Source organism: Drosophila tropicalis, unplaced genomic scaffold, assembly GCF_018151085.1.
Source record: "Drosophila tropicalis isolate 14030-0801.00 unplaced genomic scaffold, ASM1815108v1 contig_169, whole genome shotgun sequence".
Classification (NCBI taxonomy): domain Eukaryota; kingdom Metazoa; phylum Arthropoda; class Insecta; order Diptera; family Drosophilidae; genus Drosophila; species Drosophila tropicalis.
In genome coordinates this window covers 351,260-364,348 of record NW_027172614.1, presented here as the reverse complement: position 1 = coordinate 364,348, position 13,089 = coordinate 351,260, and the positions used below count along the sequence as shown (strand labels likewise).

Genomic DNA, 13,089 nt, shown 5'->3' with positions numbered 1-13,089 from the left:
GTGTGTGCGGAATGAAAAACGCCTCATTACTTTAACACAATATATATTTTTGCATTTTCTTCTCCAATAGCAAGCTAATTAATTAATTAATCTGTACACAAATAGACACACGCACTACACACATCGACCCACAAAAAAAAAAAAAAAATAAAACGCACGAAAACTCCGACAGCACAACTTTTACCGTGAAAACAAAAAAATCGACAATAAAAAAAAAGAAAAACCATCGAACCTGCTTGCAACTTCGAGCCGATTAATGCAACATCGAGCCAATGAGGCGAACCTCAAAACGAATGAGCGCAACATCGAAAAAGATTTTTTGCAATTAATCGATATCGATAAATGCGCTCAATTCAAAGAATATTATTAAGTCAAAAATAAACAACAGCAAAGAGATTAAATGAATAGACGAATTGCAAATTTTGTAGAAACTTATGGCTCTACCCCACATTTTCGTGGCTTTGATTTTTTTTGTTTCTCCGAATTCATTTGTATTTGTTGCATATATTGTTATCAACGGAAAAGCTACATTTAACACATGTGAACAAAAACACACTATTTAAGCAATTTGTTTTAATCTAAAAAAAAAGTAGAGTCCAATATTGGTAAAGTAACATTGCAGCATTATCTGGAACGAACGGTTAAAAATTAATATAATTATTAAAATGTGTCGAAAAACAGATTGTTTATTTGTAAGTACGTATTTATTTGCAAATTCTACTTGGAAACGAAGCAAATTACGGATACGACTTTATAGTTTTTATGTAGGATGAGACTCCAGGGAAAAAAAACCTAAAGTAATTAACTGGTCCTGAAGAGCTCGATGTACTGTATCTTTTATTGCTGCCCAAATTCACCAATCGTAAATTGAATAATGCGTTTTTAAGTAATGCTTAGATGCATTTTTCAGTAAATTGTGCAATTGAGTGAATGCGGGTTAAAAATGGAGAGATGACTGCATCACTCATGACAGACAGAGATCTGAAAATCTTCAGGCGTAGATAAGAAAAGCGAACGACGGCCTGGCTCTGGCTCTCCATTGCACGAGTTCAACAATCTGTGAATTGAATTGGGCGGACCACTATGGCAACTAGTGTAAATTAAGACGAGAAATTCGAACGACAAGAACAATTGCCCTGCCATTTTTACACCCTCGCAGTGAGTTCTATAAAATGGCATCTGACCAATTTTAGACCAGAAAAGGATACATCTTCTTTTCTTATCTCCGATCCCCTAAAGTATTTTTCATGGGTTTCAAAAATACATGCAATATTTGTTAAAAAATATAGGTACGTACATATATATTTTACTAGACAGCATGTGTATATGTGTATGCATCTCTAGATTTATTAAAATTTTTTAAATACTGATTAAAGCCACAATACTCACTACAATGACGGAATATACAATATGGTGCCAATTTATGTACTTGTGCTGAAAGTTCGTTCGAATCTGATATTTCCCATATTTCTAAAAATTTGTAATTGTAAACACATATGTTTGTGTGTAACGGAACATATGTACATACATACATATGTACTTTTATCATGAAAGACGACAAATATCCGAATTGCATGCACTCCTTACTCTTTGCATCAATTTCTTATTCTTTGAAAAATAAATTAAATTGAATTAATGGAAATGCGAACGGGTGTATTGTTGAATACTATGTATTCATAGTATGTACATATGTATGTACATCTTGTTGTATCTCAACTATGGATCTAGCGACTTCATTTTAACGATACACCAACGATTTGTGTGTTGTGATTGCAAAAGTATTTCACTCACATTCTTGACAGACTGAGGTCAGCTGCCAATTAGATACATATGTATGTACATACATTTTTGCGTACATATGTATGTACATATACATATACATATGTAGATGTGGCAAGGGGAGAAAAGAATGCTGCGGGCGCGAGGGATCAGAATTAATCCTCATGGTCGTGCAGCAAACAATAACAAAGCCACTTAATAGAAATGCTTCTTTCATAGCAGAAGTCTACACGGAAACGGCTTCTGTAGGATGACACATGGGGAAAGATGTGTATTTTAAGTGGTGCAGCAATTGAAGAGAGAGAATTCTGTCTGTTCAGGCAAACGAGGGTAGTACGAGAAAGTTTTTACAAGACGTAAACTTTGCCCTCTAGAAACACAACGGGCGACTTGATCTATTTCGGCAATGGTGTCAAACTTGACTGAAGTAAACATATTTTTTTATCTGGTTTTGAGACGACAGTATTGTTATTTTTGGATTATAATGCAGTGCTGGGTTTTTGATTGTGCCAGAATTTATTCCAATGGTTTCAACCAATTTGCTTTAAGCAATATCCTTCGATTGAGGTGTCTACATTCTGCACTTGTCATTTCGTCCGTGTTGAACATAGTGCAAGATTCATGAGTTCCCCTATTGATGAGAACGTTGCCATCTGTGCTCTTTTTATTTTTAGAACCCAACGTCATTTTCCGAAGTGAAGTGTTTCTGACTCTTTGCTGGATGTTTGCGTTTCGCCCAAGTTGGCCTCTCTTCCAAAGAAACAAAAACATTTTGAAAAGTCGTTTATGGACTAACCCGGCTGCCATTGACGAATTCGCTCTGCCAGCAGGCACTCCCGCATTCTCCATATAATATATTCAACAAATTTCATATCGTGTGCTGTTGAAACATCTTTCGGTTTTTCTTAGGCCATTGAACACTTCATCATTTGAAATGCCGAAATACCTTTCATCTTTCAATTTTTAAGTAATTATAAGGGTCAGACAGAATTTCAGAGCGAAAGGGCGCACAGAATAAAAAAAAGTTTCCAGTTTCGAATAAGAATCGAATATTACCATTAAGCCCCAGCCTGACGACAACATCTGCTACTTGCATGTTGTTACAGGGATGATTAATAGATAAGTAGATTTTTTCAATACACATTAACATTTACATCTATCTCTGTTACAATATTCAAGAGCAAAGCCAAATGTGATAGTCAGAATTTTTAATCAATTAGTGAACTCACAAGGGTGTAGGCTATCGCGTCTTACTTTTAGGGTGCGCTTTGAGGTGCGAAGTACAGTTTGCTTAACCCACGCTTATCCAGACCATTTGCGTGTCATAACATTCACATACACACACACACACCGAACACGCACTCAGAGGTAAAGGTCGACCCTCAGACACAACATGTGTACTCCCTCCCTCCCTTTGAGGTCATGCTCAGCGTGAAGGCTCAAAAAAGCATTTCATAGAAAAACACAGAAAGAGTCAAAAAAACTAACGGCGCACGTGCACACTCAAGAGCTGTCGAATTTGTTTACCCGAGGCTGCATGAACCCATAAACTTCTGAAGAATTACGCCTGCGCAATGGCAATCACTTTAAAATACAATTCCTGTTGCTCATGTTAATTGGTTCGCTTGACAGACATGGGGTTAGTCGGGAACGAAAGAATCCTAATGCAGTCCAAGGAAACGCACGAATAGCACAGTTCTTGTACAATCTCATATACAAACAAACTTTTAAAAACAAGATTTGGATAATTTTCAAAGTACAGTCAGTTTGCTATAAACAAAATATCAAAGAACGGAAAATTAGGTGAGATTTTATGCGTAGGATAATTTAATTAAATGGTAATAATATAAATGACACAAGAAGCAAACCAGACAAAGGTACAAAAACACGTTTTGCATGTCCGCACTTTTTTGTTTTTTCTACATATCTCTACTTAGGAAAAGAAGTCAAAATCTTCAATGTGTGCGGTCACGACATGACATCGACATACTTTCAGCGTTTATAACCAAGGTTGTCGGTAATTTTACTAATGTCCTAAACGTTTGTTTATGTCACGAACGTAATATAGAGGTCACTAATTAAAAACTTGCCTTACTTCCGCTTTTTAGCTTTATTCTTCGTTTGTGGTCGCTGACTTTTTCGCATGCTACGCTTACGATTCTCGGCTTTTCGCTCAGCATTGTCCTCATTTCGCTTCTTAATAAACTCCAAACGCATGCGAGACTTGACAATTTGTTCAGGTCGACGCATTTCCGTGTCGTTGCCACCAGTGAGACGTTTCTTTAACTCAACTTTGACATTATGCCGAGCATGACGACCAACGGGATACCGTTGCGCATGAGATAGAGGTTTGAAATCCTCATCAGCATCACTGCCTGCATTTTCCCGCTGCAATTGCTCCTCAATTTTGGACTTTTCTTTCCATTCAGTATAGCGCCCAGTTTTAAATGACGCTGGAATCCAAGCTCCTGACTCAGTGCGTATTTTATTGGACCGAGGATCCTGCACAGAGACCATCTTTTTTTGATCCTATCCCACTTTTTTGAGTCCTGGCTTGTGTTTAACTTCAGTTTGATTGCGATCCATGACAGAGAATTCCGCGTTTTGTGCTTGTCGTTCAAACGAGTTAATGGCTAGACCATCTTCAGTGTGCTTATCAGCTGACTGATAGGGGATATAGTGTTCAGTATCCTTTACATTGGACTTCTTTCCTTCTTTTTTTTGGTTTCTCTTTGTATAAGTTTTCCATGTTTTGCCTTCTTTTGGGTGCCACAACATGGTTAAAAGTTTTACTTATTATATCTTCATCTACGCTGGAAGTTGTTTTTTGCTGTTCTTTCACTTCGATTGCTCGCTGCTCCTCGCTCAGATCTTCTTTCTGGCGTTGTTCTCGAAATTTTTCAATTTTCTCGGAATGCTGTAAGCGTTTTTCCTTCATTACCACAAAAGGTGTCGACTTTTGTGTGCAATTTAACTCGAAAATTGTCTAAGGAAAGGAAATCGGTTTCAGCGGTTTGTTTTCATTAATGAGGCCAGTACTCACCCCGCCTGGACGAAAGTTTTTCATTTGAACCAATATATCATGCTTTTCTTCTTGCAATTTGCGCTCTGCAGCAGCGACCTCTGATGTGGAAGTCTCGTTCGCTTGGCCACTAACCTCAGCAGCTTGAGCCAAAACAGGAATCGCGTGGAAAAAATCCTCTAGGGGCTTTAAGGCAAAGAATTTAATTTTCTTCACACGGCTGTTAGCATCTGTAGATGCCACAGGCCGTGAGCTGAGATACTTTTTGTAGGCATTTTCACTGGTCCTCAAAACGCCGGCCTATATGGAAACATAAGCATATTATTGCATTTGTTTAATATACAAATATGATATCCAGCAAGAATTAAAATGTTATGTACATACAATGTGATGGCTTTTTTTGATCTCTGTCACCGTAAGATGTTCTTCCTCTAGCAGATCTTGTGGAACAGTACCAATAGTAATGTTGTCATCAATATTAAATGGACGATTGAGAAACAAATGAAGATCAAGCAAATGGGCTGTATCATCGGTGGAAAAAATAGAAAAAGCTGTTCCGGAGCGACCAGCACGAGCGCAGCGACCTACACGATGTACAAACAATTTGGGTTTGCCCGGAAAATGTACATTGATCACATAGTCCAGACTTGGTATATCTATGCCTCTGGCTGCTACATCCGTGACAATCAAGACGGACACTTTCTTGCTTACAAATTTTGCCGTGTTAATTTTACGTGCAGCTGGATCCAGGCTAGAATAGACCGAAGTGTTCGAAATGTTTGATTGGGTTAGAATAAATGAGATGAGCTCCACATGATGCTGAGTCCCGGCGAAAACAACAGTTTGTGACTTTTCCGGAATCACATATTTTAGCAACACAATTAGAGAAGTATAACGATCATCCGGACGGCAATAAAGAAATTTTAAAGCCAAGGAATCGGGTAGCTTAGACTCAACATCGAGTCTTATAAGCACAGGATCACTAAGACCAGCTCGAGCAAAGTCAACCAAAAGTTTTGGCAATGTAGCGGAGAACATGACCATTTGGCGGGACGATGGCAGGCGGTGAAGAGTCTCGTTCAACTGCTCACCAAAGCCCATTTCGAAGAGACGATCGGCCTCATCAAAGACCACATATTCTATTAAAATGAGAAGAATTAGAGCGAGTCTTTGCTTAACATTGTTAAAGCAGTTACCTATGGAGTTCAATTTTAGATCCATTTCTACACAGAGATGAAGGAAACGTCCAGGTGTAGCCACAATGACATCAGGGCAAGTGTGAATAGCAGAGAATTGAGAGTCCATAGAATCACCGCCCAGCACTAGAATGGTTTTCAGTTCCATAAATCGTCCCAGTTCTTTAATAAATTTGTATGTCTGCACGGCCAGTTCACGAGTAGGCGACAGGATTAGGGCCCGGGCTCCCTTGGTTGGCTCACGTCTTCGTAAACGTTCAAAAAGGGGTATAAGAAAACAGGCCGTTTTGCCTGAACCTGTCTTAGCCATGGCCACTACATCGCGACCTTCAAGTATCATGGGTATGGTTTTTTCTCTGTATAGGCGTCGGCACCTTGTAGCCACGCTTTGTAATTCCCTTAACCAGATCCTGGTTAAGGCCCATTGACTGAAAACCACCGCTTTTATTTGACTTTGCTGCCTTTGTGCTTTTAAGAATATCATCTTTGACAGAGGCGGCCCGGTGTTCCTCTATCGAAGGAAAACCAGGTATTTCATTAGAGTGTTTCTTTTTCTGTTATCAATGAGAGTAGTTGGTTATTACATTATTTGCAAAAGAATATTTTTAAGCCTTACCATTTCTATACAACTTGAAAAATATTAGTTCGCACGTGGAGTAACACTAACATATGATTTTCAAGTGTTGAATAATTCCCCGATCTATCGATATGTTTGAAAATCGAGTACTTATCGATAATTTTCCAAAACATTGCGTGTCCCTATTTCAGCCACTATTCTGCACAATCCCGTTTTCTAACACTACTTGTGTTTTAAAGTGTTGAGCAGTTCCGGAATCGATTCTGGAGAATCGATATGCTAAAAAATCGAGTACTTTCTTGCCCCTATATATGCCACTATTCCTAATAAACACAATTTCTAACACTACAAAAATACAAGCCCATTGGTAAAACGTAAACAGCGTAGAAAATTTATTGTCGAAATCAAGAAAAAAATTAAGCGACATTAAACTCACTTGTTTAACCTATTGCATTTACCAACCATGTCGGCGCCATTAGAGAATCTGGAGACTCAGTTGGAAATGTTTATTGAAAATGTAAGACAAATTCGCATCATTGTTAGCGATTTTCAGCCCCAGGGACAAAATGTACTTAATCAAAAAATGTAAGTTTAATTAATATTCTTGTTTAAATCTATATATGAGCAATCCTCTTGCAGCAATAGCTTGGTTACCGGCTTACAGGAAATTGACAAGCTGCGACCCCAGGTCCAGGATGTGTATGTTCCCTTTGAAGTGTTTTTCGATTACATAGATCAGGATAAAAATCCCCAATTGTACACCAAGGACTGCGTGGAAAAAGCACTGGCGAAAAATGAAGAGGTCAAAGGCAAAATAGAAAGCTTAAAAAATTTAAATCCAATTTGCTATTGGAATTGTATAAAACCTTTCCCACTGAAATGAACAACTATAGAGCTTATAGAAAGGACTCCATTTGAAGAAGCATTGTATATACCATTACAAACAAATAGTCGTAAGCAAAACCATTTCAAAAATACAAATCTTTTTTCATTGAAATAACTGCCTCGTAAGAGTGGTGGGAGAAGGGTAACGTAAGCCTTTGGTCACACCAATTTTTTCTTATCGACAAGTAAATGTAATCGATTATCAGACGTTTTAGGAGTAAAGTATGTCAGCTGATTATTGCTTTATTCCTGTTCTTTGTTGTATAATTAATAAAAGGCAAAAATCAGAATAATGCGCAAAACTACAAATCTTGCCAGCTGTATTACAAGATGGTCAACCTTTATGCAAACTTCGCATTGCCGATCATGCACTACTTCCGCGCCCATGAAACATCAAGCGGTCGATTGTTGGAACTGCAAGAAAAAGATAATGCACCTACAAAATATGATCTGTTCCGATTGCGGTCACCTTCAAGATGTTAATACTTCTATAGTAAGAGACTTAACTGCCCTTTTTCTGGTTGCTTATATATTTTGTTTAATTTCAGAACTATTTTGATTTGCTTAGTTTCCCGATGAAGTTCGAATTAGAGCCACAACAGTTGACGAAACGTTTTCGTCAGCTGCAAACTTTAGTCCATCCCGATAAATTTAGTAACAAGTAACAACTTGTAATCATTTATCTTATATTTCACTCAACATCCTTTTTTGCACTAGGTCAGATCGTGAACAATCCAATTCGTCGGATTGGAGTTCTCTTATTAACAAGGCCTATAAAACGTTGGCAACTCCGGTAGACCGTGGTCAGTATTTGCTTCATTTGAAGGGCGAGCAGATGCCTCAGGATAATAGTTCTCTTAATACCGAGTTTCTTATGAATATGATGGAACGTAATGAAGAGGTCGAGGAAGCTGCGGATAATGCAGTTCTTGAGCAGTTGAATAATCAAATTATTATTGACCTTGAGAAGAATGCTAATACGCTATCGGAACACTTTGAAGCAAAAGAATTTGAAAACATCAAAAAAATTCTTGTCGAAATGAAGTATTTACTAAGTATTCAGCAGAGCATCAAAAAGAAGCAACAGTCCCTAATAACAACAATAAGTTGATAATACCATAGAATCCAAAACTAATGAATTGCCATCATTAGTAACATAGAAAAAAAAAACAATGATAAAAACATGGAAAAGGAATAGGAAATTATTACAATCGCTGTGAATTGAAAATATTCTCACTTTTATGGCAGAGGTAATTAAAGGCTCGATGAAAATTTCATCCTAAATAAATGCGCAAAAAATTCATTTCAGTTATTCGGAAATATAAAAAACAATAGTTACTTTTCCTATGTATGTACATGTATACATATACACAATACATTCGACTGATCATCGTAAATAAATAAAGACTGAAGGCATATATGAACATACATATGTACATAATTAAAAAAAAAAAACATAGAAACACGTTTTTTTTCGATGGATTCCCATAGTTACTCTGTTCTTAACATCGCGATTCGATCTTGTTGGCTCTATTATATATATCAAATATAATATGTGTATTATTATATTGCACGAATTTTTACGTGACGATTTACCACTGACGTCTAGTCAAGGTGTTATTTACAGTGTACGTTTCCTCATACATCCATAAGTATGTAATCATTCACACACACAACCACACGATCCTCCAATCAAATTTATCACTTACACATACATACATAAATACATATGTATGTGCCACGACAGTTGCTGATATTGGGCGCAAGTTCTATAATTTGCATTGTTTTTGCTAGAATGGTGTTGAGTTCTTCTTTGGAAGCATATGAAGGAGGTACCGTGGAGTATGGCCTGTTTAATCACCTTGGTTCGATTAATTATATTTCTTGTGGCTGGAGGAATTGTAAGATCATGTTTAGCTGATGACACTCCTGTGGCCCCAGTCATTGGAGTACTAACCCAAGAAGTTTATAAGGATGGTTTAATTTCCAGACATTTTGAAGGAATCACAAGCTATATAGCAGCATCGTATGTAAAATATTTGGAAGGAGCTGGGGCTCGTGTAGTACCCATTTGGTAAGTTCTTAGAGACAACCTTATCTAAAAAAGAAAAACAAATGTGATAAGACTAAGCTCTTTTTGAGACGTTGGGCAGTGCAGCGATAATTACCGCATTCTATTTTTGGAGCTGTGAGTACTTAATAATTTACGTTTTTGTCCAGGATTGGACGGAATCGAACATACTATGACCAGTTACTTGACAAAATCAACGGGTGAGTATAGAGCCAATGACATTGTTTAAAAATCGAGCAGGTGAACCGTTTTTTTTTTTTTTTTAGTAGACAATGACAATGCAAAACTTTTATTGCTCCTTTTTTTAGAGTTTTATTGCCTGGTGGGGCAACCTGGTTTAATCAAAGCGGTGGATACGCCGATGCAGGAGAGTATCTTATACAGGGCGCCATGGAACTAAATGATCGAGGCATCTTTATGCCTATTTGGGGCACTTGTTTAGGCATGGAATTGCTGATATTTAAAATGGCAAACGAAGTAGAGACCCGCATTGATTGCAGGTCTCAGGGTCAATCACTGCCATTAGAGTTTAAGTCAGGTTAGCAAAATTCGCAAATTTCTCTATAACCATTGTCCATTGACTTTTTTAATCTTCTCATAATAGACTATAAAGATAGCCGTCTTTTTTGCCTCAGCCAGCGATAACACAATTAATCTACATTCTAAAGAAAATGTCACCTATAACTGGCATCAATTCTGTTACACGGAAGAGGACTTTTCGAAATATGGTTTAAATGAATCGTGGCGTGTAATGAGCGTCAGTCATGATTGGGACAACATTGAGTTTATTTCAACTGTAGAGCATAGGATCTATCCGTTTTATGGCGTACAATTCCACCCTGAGAAGCCTCTTTATGAGTTTACAAAAGCCAGTATACCGCACACATCAGCGTCTATATTATCCGGTCAATACTTTGCCAATTTCTTTGTGAATGAAGCAAGACGAAATTTGCAGAAATACTCCATTACTGTTGACTCAGATCTGATACTTATTTACAACTTCAAACCGGAATACACATCAGTGCTGGGATCCAGTTACATCCAGCAATATTTGTTTAGCGATGCCGATATGGGAATTGGTGATGGAGATGACGATGATGATGGAACCAGTTATTACCCCTATCCGAACAACGACAGTGGTGCTGGTACTTTGTTTTCCCCTAAAACTTTCTATCTATTCATCATAACGTTTGCTGTTTCGAGGTGGCTGTCTTGAGAGAAGACGGCATCATTTATTTGACTGAATAACTAACTTAATGATGCGATGGCTAGACAAGTCAAACGCAGCAAGTCATTAAAATATTGATTGACTTTCTTGAAACTGAAAATAACTAAATTGTAAGAATGGATAGTAAAATGTTAATATATGTACATATGTATGTATGTATGTAGTTGAAATGACCCTAAGTTTTTCTCTGGCTGTCTTCTTTCAATTACCAAAGCAACCCCAAAAGCAGGCTACACTTTACAAAAAAATGTATCATGAGTGTAGAAATGAATTCTAAAATGCATTCGTTGTCTGTGATAGGGCCAGTGCCAATCAGTCCGGTTGTCTCGTAAGACCATGTCGGCAAATTCTTCTAGCTGCCTGACACCTACCCCAAATATTGGAATACTCTGTATTGATATTGCGACTACGCTTCAAATTCATTTTGGCAAGAGATGGTACAGCTATTTGGTTGCATCATACGTCAAATATTTGGAAGCATCAGGTGCGCATGTGGTGCCCATCTGGTGAGTTTATGAAATCTAATTACAAAATTTAGACATTGAACAGAATTAGAGTAGACAATAGAAAACGGAATAAGCCAGTGGATATATAGCCCACAGAAAATTTTACATTGCGAGCTCTTGTGAAGCATTACGACCACTGTGCAAAGAGAGCAAGCACAATTTGAGGGCAAAATCTAGACGAGAACATAAAAAATACAGTCGTAGGTGAAAATTTTCAAAGAGTAAAACAATATTTTCAAATATCACAAGTTATTACAATAAAACTAATTTTATCTTTAGATCTGTACAAATTTGATGTTAAGTTTGAACTCAGGTATATGGCTGCAGCATTTTGGATAAATTTTCAACCCCAATGAATTCAGAAATTTTAACAAATTCTTTTGTATCTTAAATATTATTCAATATAGCAAGTTGATGGTAAAAACCAGCGCACACCACTATGCATAACAGATTGTTGTAGCTGAGAGAATCGGGCTAGTCGAATGAAGGTGGTTTATCTCAGTTGGCATAGATCCAAAAGCCAATTCATGCGTATTATTGTTGTATAGGAGAGATCATAAAATTGATCACTTGTTTGTAACACACTAAAAACAAGTATCCGGAAGATGTTAAAGATAGTTTTTTAATTTCTATTTCTTAGGATCGGACGTAATCGTTCTTACTATGAGAGTATTATGAGCGAACTTAATGGCATTCTCTTGCCTGGCGGAGCTGTATTCATAGACGAGGCTGACTCAATGGGTAAACCAAATCTCACCAATGACTCCGTCCAGAGTGCATACCACATTTTCGATTTAGCCATCGAGATAAATGCGGCTGGCAAATATTTCCCGATTTGGGGCACCTGCTTAGGTTTTCAGCTGCTTATGATTCGTTCTGCTAAAAGCAAGGAGATTCGCACTGAATGTGAGAATATGCTAAAAACTTTACCTTTAGAGTTGACAGACGATTGGAGGAATTCGTCACTGCTTCAACGATTACCTACAGCAATGTGCGAGGAGATGAGACAAAGAAATTTCGCCTGCCATCAACACAGATATTGCATACCTAAGAAGAACTTTAAAAATTTTAAATTGTTTAATGACTGGCGAATCTTGGCCACGCGCTTTGATACCAGTTCAAACCAGGAGTATATAACCCTAATAGAGCATCGTCGTTACCCCATTTTTGGTTGCCAGTTTCATCCGGAACGAATAGCCTTTGAACAACAATTTATCGCCGATAAGGTCAATTCTCCACGGATTTGTATCGAATTAGCCCAGTTTCTAGGCAACACTTTTGTTGATGCCTGCCGACACAATGGCAATCGTTTTGGGAGCTCGGAAGAAAAGTTCCGGCATCTCATCTGGAATTGGCAACCAGTTTATAGCGGCGACATTAAAGACTCCCATTGGTCCCAGTGTTATCTCTTTGAAAAAAAATGAAGACTATCCCATGCCTAACACATCTCTAAATATTAAAACTTAATCAGTTGGAGTTTTTAACATACATACATACATACATATATAGCCAATAATAATAATATTAAATAAAATTTAACGACTCATAATAACTTCTTATTGACCCGCCAATAGGGGAGGAGAGAATAAAAGTTAAGCTATTTCAAGATTATTTTAGGGAATTCAGTTGAATTATAACAATCCTCAATCCCATCTACTCTTACCATTTGGCATATATAATTATACTACATACATACATATGTATGTATCCATACAGGGACATACACATGTTTGTTCATATATGTATACATACATACATGTGTATGTATGTATATGTATGCATGTTTTCAAAGGATTCCATTATTGTTGTTTGGCTAGCTGGATAT

At 37.4% G+C, this 13,089-nt stretch overlaps 5 protein-coding genes across 5 annotated transcripts; 4 read left to right on the top strand and 1 right to left on the bottom strand.

Annotated features, from left to right (window-relative positions):
* Positions 1 to 484: 484 nt before the first annotated feature.
* Positions 485 to 6,671, bottom strand: LOC137572030 (ATP-dependent RNA helicase DDX54). Its single transcript, XM_068283797.1, is given in 8 exon segments — positions 485 to 628; positions 3,870 to 4,479; positions 4,481 to 4,765; positions 4,823 to 5,101; positions 5,186 to 5,940; positions 5,998 to 6,349; positions 6,351 to 6,551; positions 6,614 to 6,671. Coding segments are annotated over 7 exon segments (2,484 nt in total). The 5' UTR covers positions 6,617 to 6,671; the 3' UTR covers positions 485 to 628; position 3,870.
* Positions 6,672 to 6,912: 241 nt separating this feature from the next.
* Positions 6,913 to 7,574, top strand: MED10 (mediator complex subunit 10). Its single transcript, XM_068283768.1, is given in 3 exon segments — positions 6,913 to 7,159; positions 7,214 to 7,392; positions 7,395 to 7,574. Coding segments are annotated over 3 exon segments (399 nt in total). The 5' UTR covers positions 6,913 to 7,037; the 3' UTR covers positions 7,493 to 7,574.
* Positions 7,575 to 7,605: 31 nt separating this feature from the next.
* Positions 7,606 to 8,762, top strand: Hsc20 (iron-sulfur cluster co-chaperone protein HscB-like protein, mitochondrial). The gene is made up of 3 exons (XM_068283767.1): positions 7,606 to 7,952; positions 8,008 to 8,120; positions 8,177 to 8,762. The coding sequence occupies exons 1-3, from the start codon at positions 7,752 to 7,754 to the stop codon at positions 8,568 to 8,570; spliced, it is 708 nt and encodes a 235-aa protein (XP_068139868.1). The 5' UTR covers positions 7,606 to 7,751; the 3' UTR covers positions 8,571 to 8,762.
* A 496-nt stretch (positions 8,763 to 9,258) lies between these two features.
* Positions 9,259 to 10,937, top strand: l(3)72Dp (lethal (3) 72Dp). Its single transcript, XM_068283766.1, is given in 5 exon segments — positions 9,259 to 9,533; positions 9,680 to 9,730; positions 9,839 to 10,068; positions 10,135 to 10,154; positions 10,156 to 10,937. Coding segments are annotated over 5 exon segments (1,143 nt in total). The 5' UTR covers positions 9,259 to 9,282; the 3' UTR covers positions 10,747 to 10,937.
* Positions 10,938 to 11,089: 152 nt separating this feature from the next.
* Positions 11,090 to 12,803, top strand: l(3)72Dr (lethal (3) 72Dr). The gene is made up of 2 exons (XM_068283794.1): positions 11,090 to 11,264; positions 11,905 to 12,803. The coding sequence occupies exons 1-2, from the start codon at positions 11,095 to 11,097 to the stop codon at positions 12,686 to 12,688; spliced, it is 954 nt and encodes a 317-aa protein (XP_068139895.1). The 5' UTR covers positions 11,090 to 11,094; the 3' UTR covers positions 12,689 to 12,803.
* Positions 12,804 to 13,089: the final 286 nt, after the last annotated feature.

What these genes read in the sequence shown, in the direction of transcription:
- Hsc20 (XM_068283767.1), top strand. Translation starts at nt 7,752, where the DNA reads ATGCGCAAAACTACAAATCTTGCCAGCTGTATTACAAGATGGTCAACC. An exon ending in AAGATGTTAATACTTCTATA is followed by an intron (nt 7,953 to 8,007) that starts GTAAGAGACTTA and finishes GTTTAATTTCAG; the next exon opens with AACTATTTTGATTTGCTTAG. An exon ending in CCCGATAAATTTAGTAACAA is followed by an intron (nt 8,121 to 8,176) that starts GTAACAACTTGT and finishes TTTTTGCACTAG; the next exon opens with GTCAGATCGTGAACAATCCA.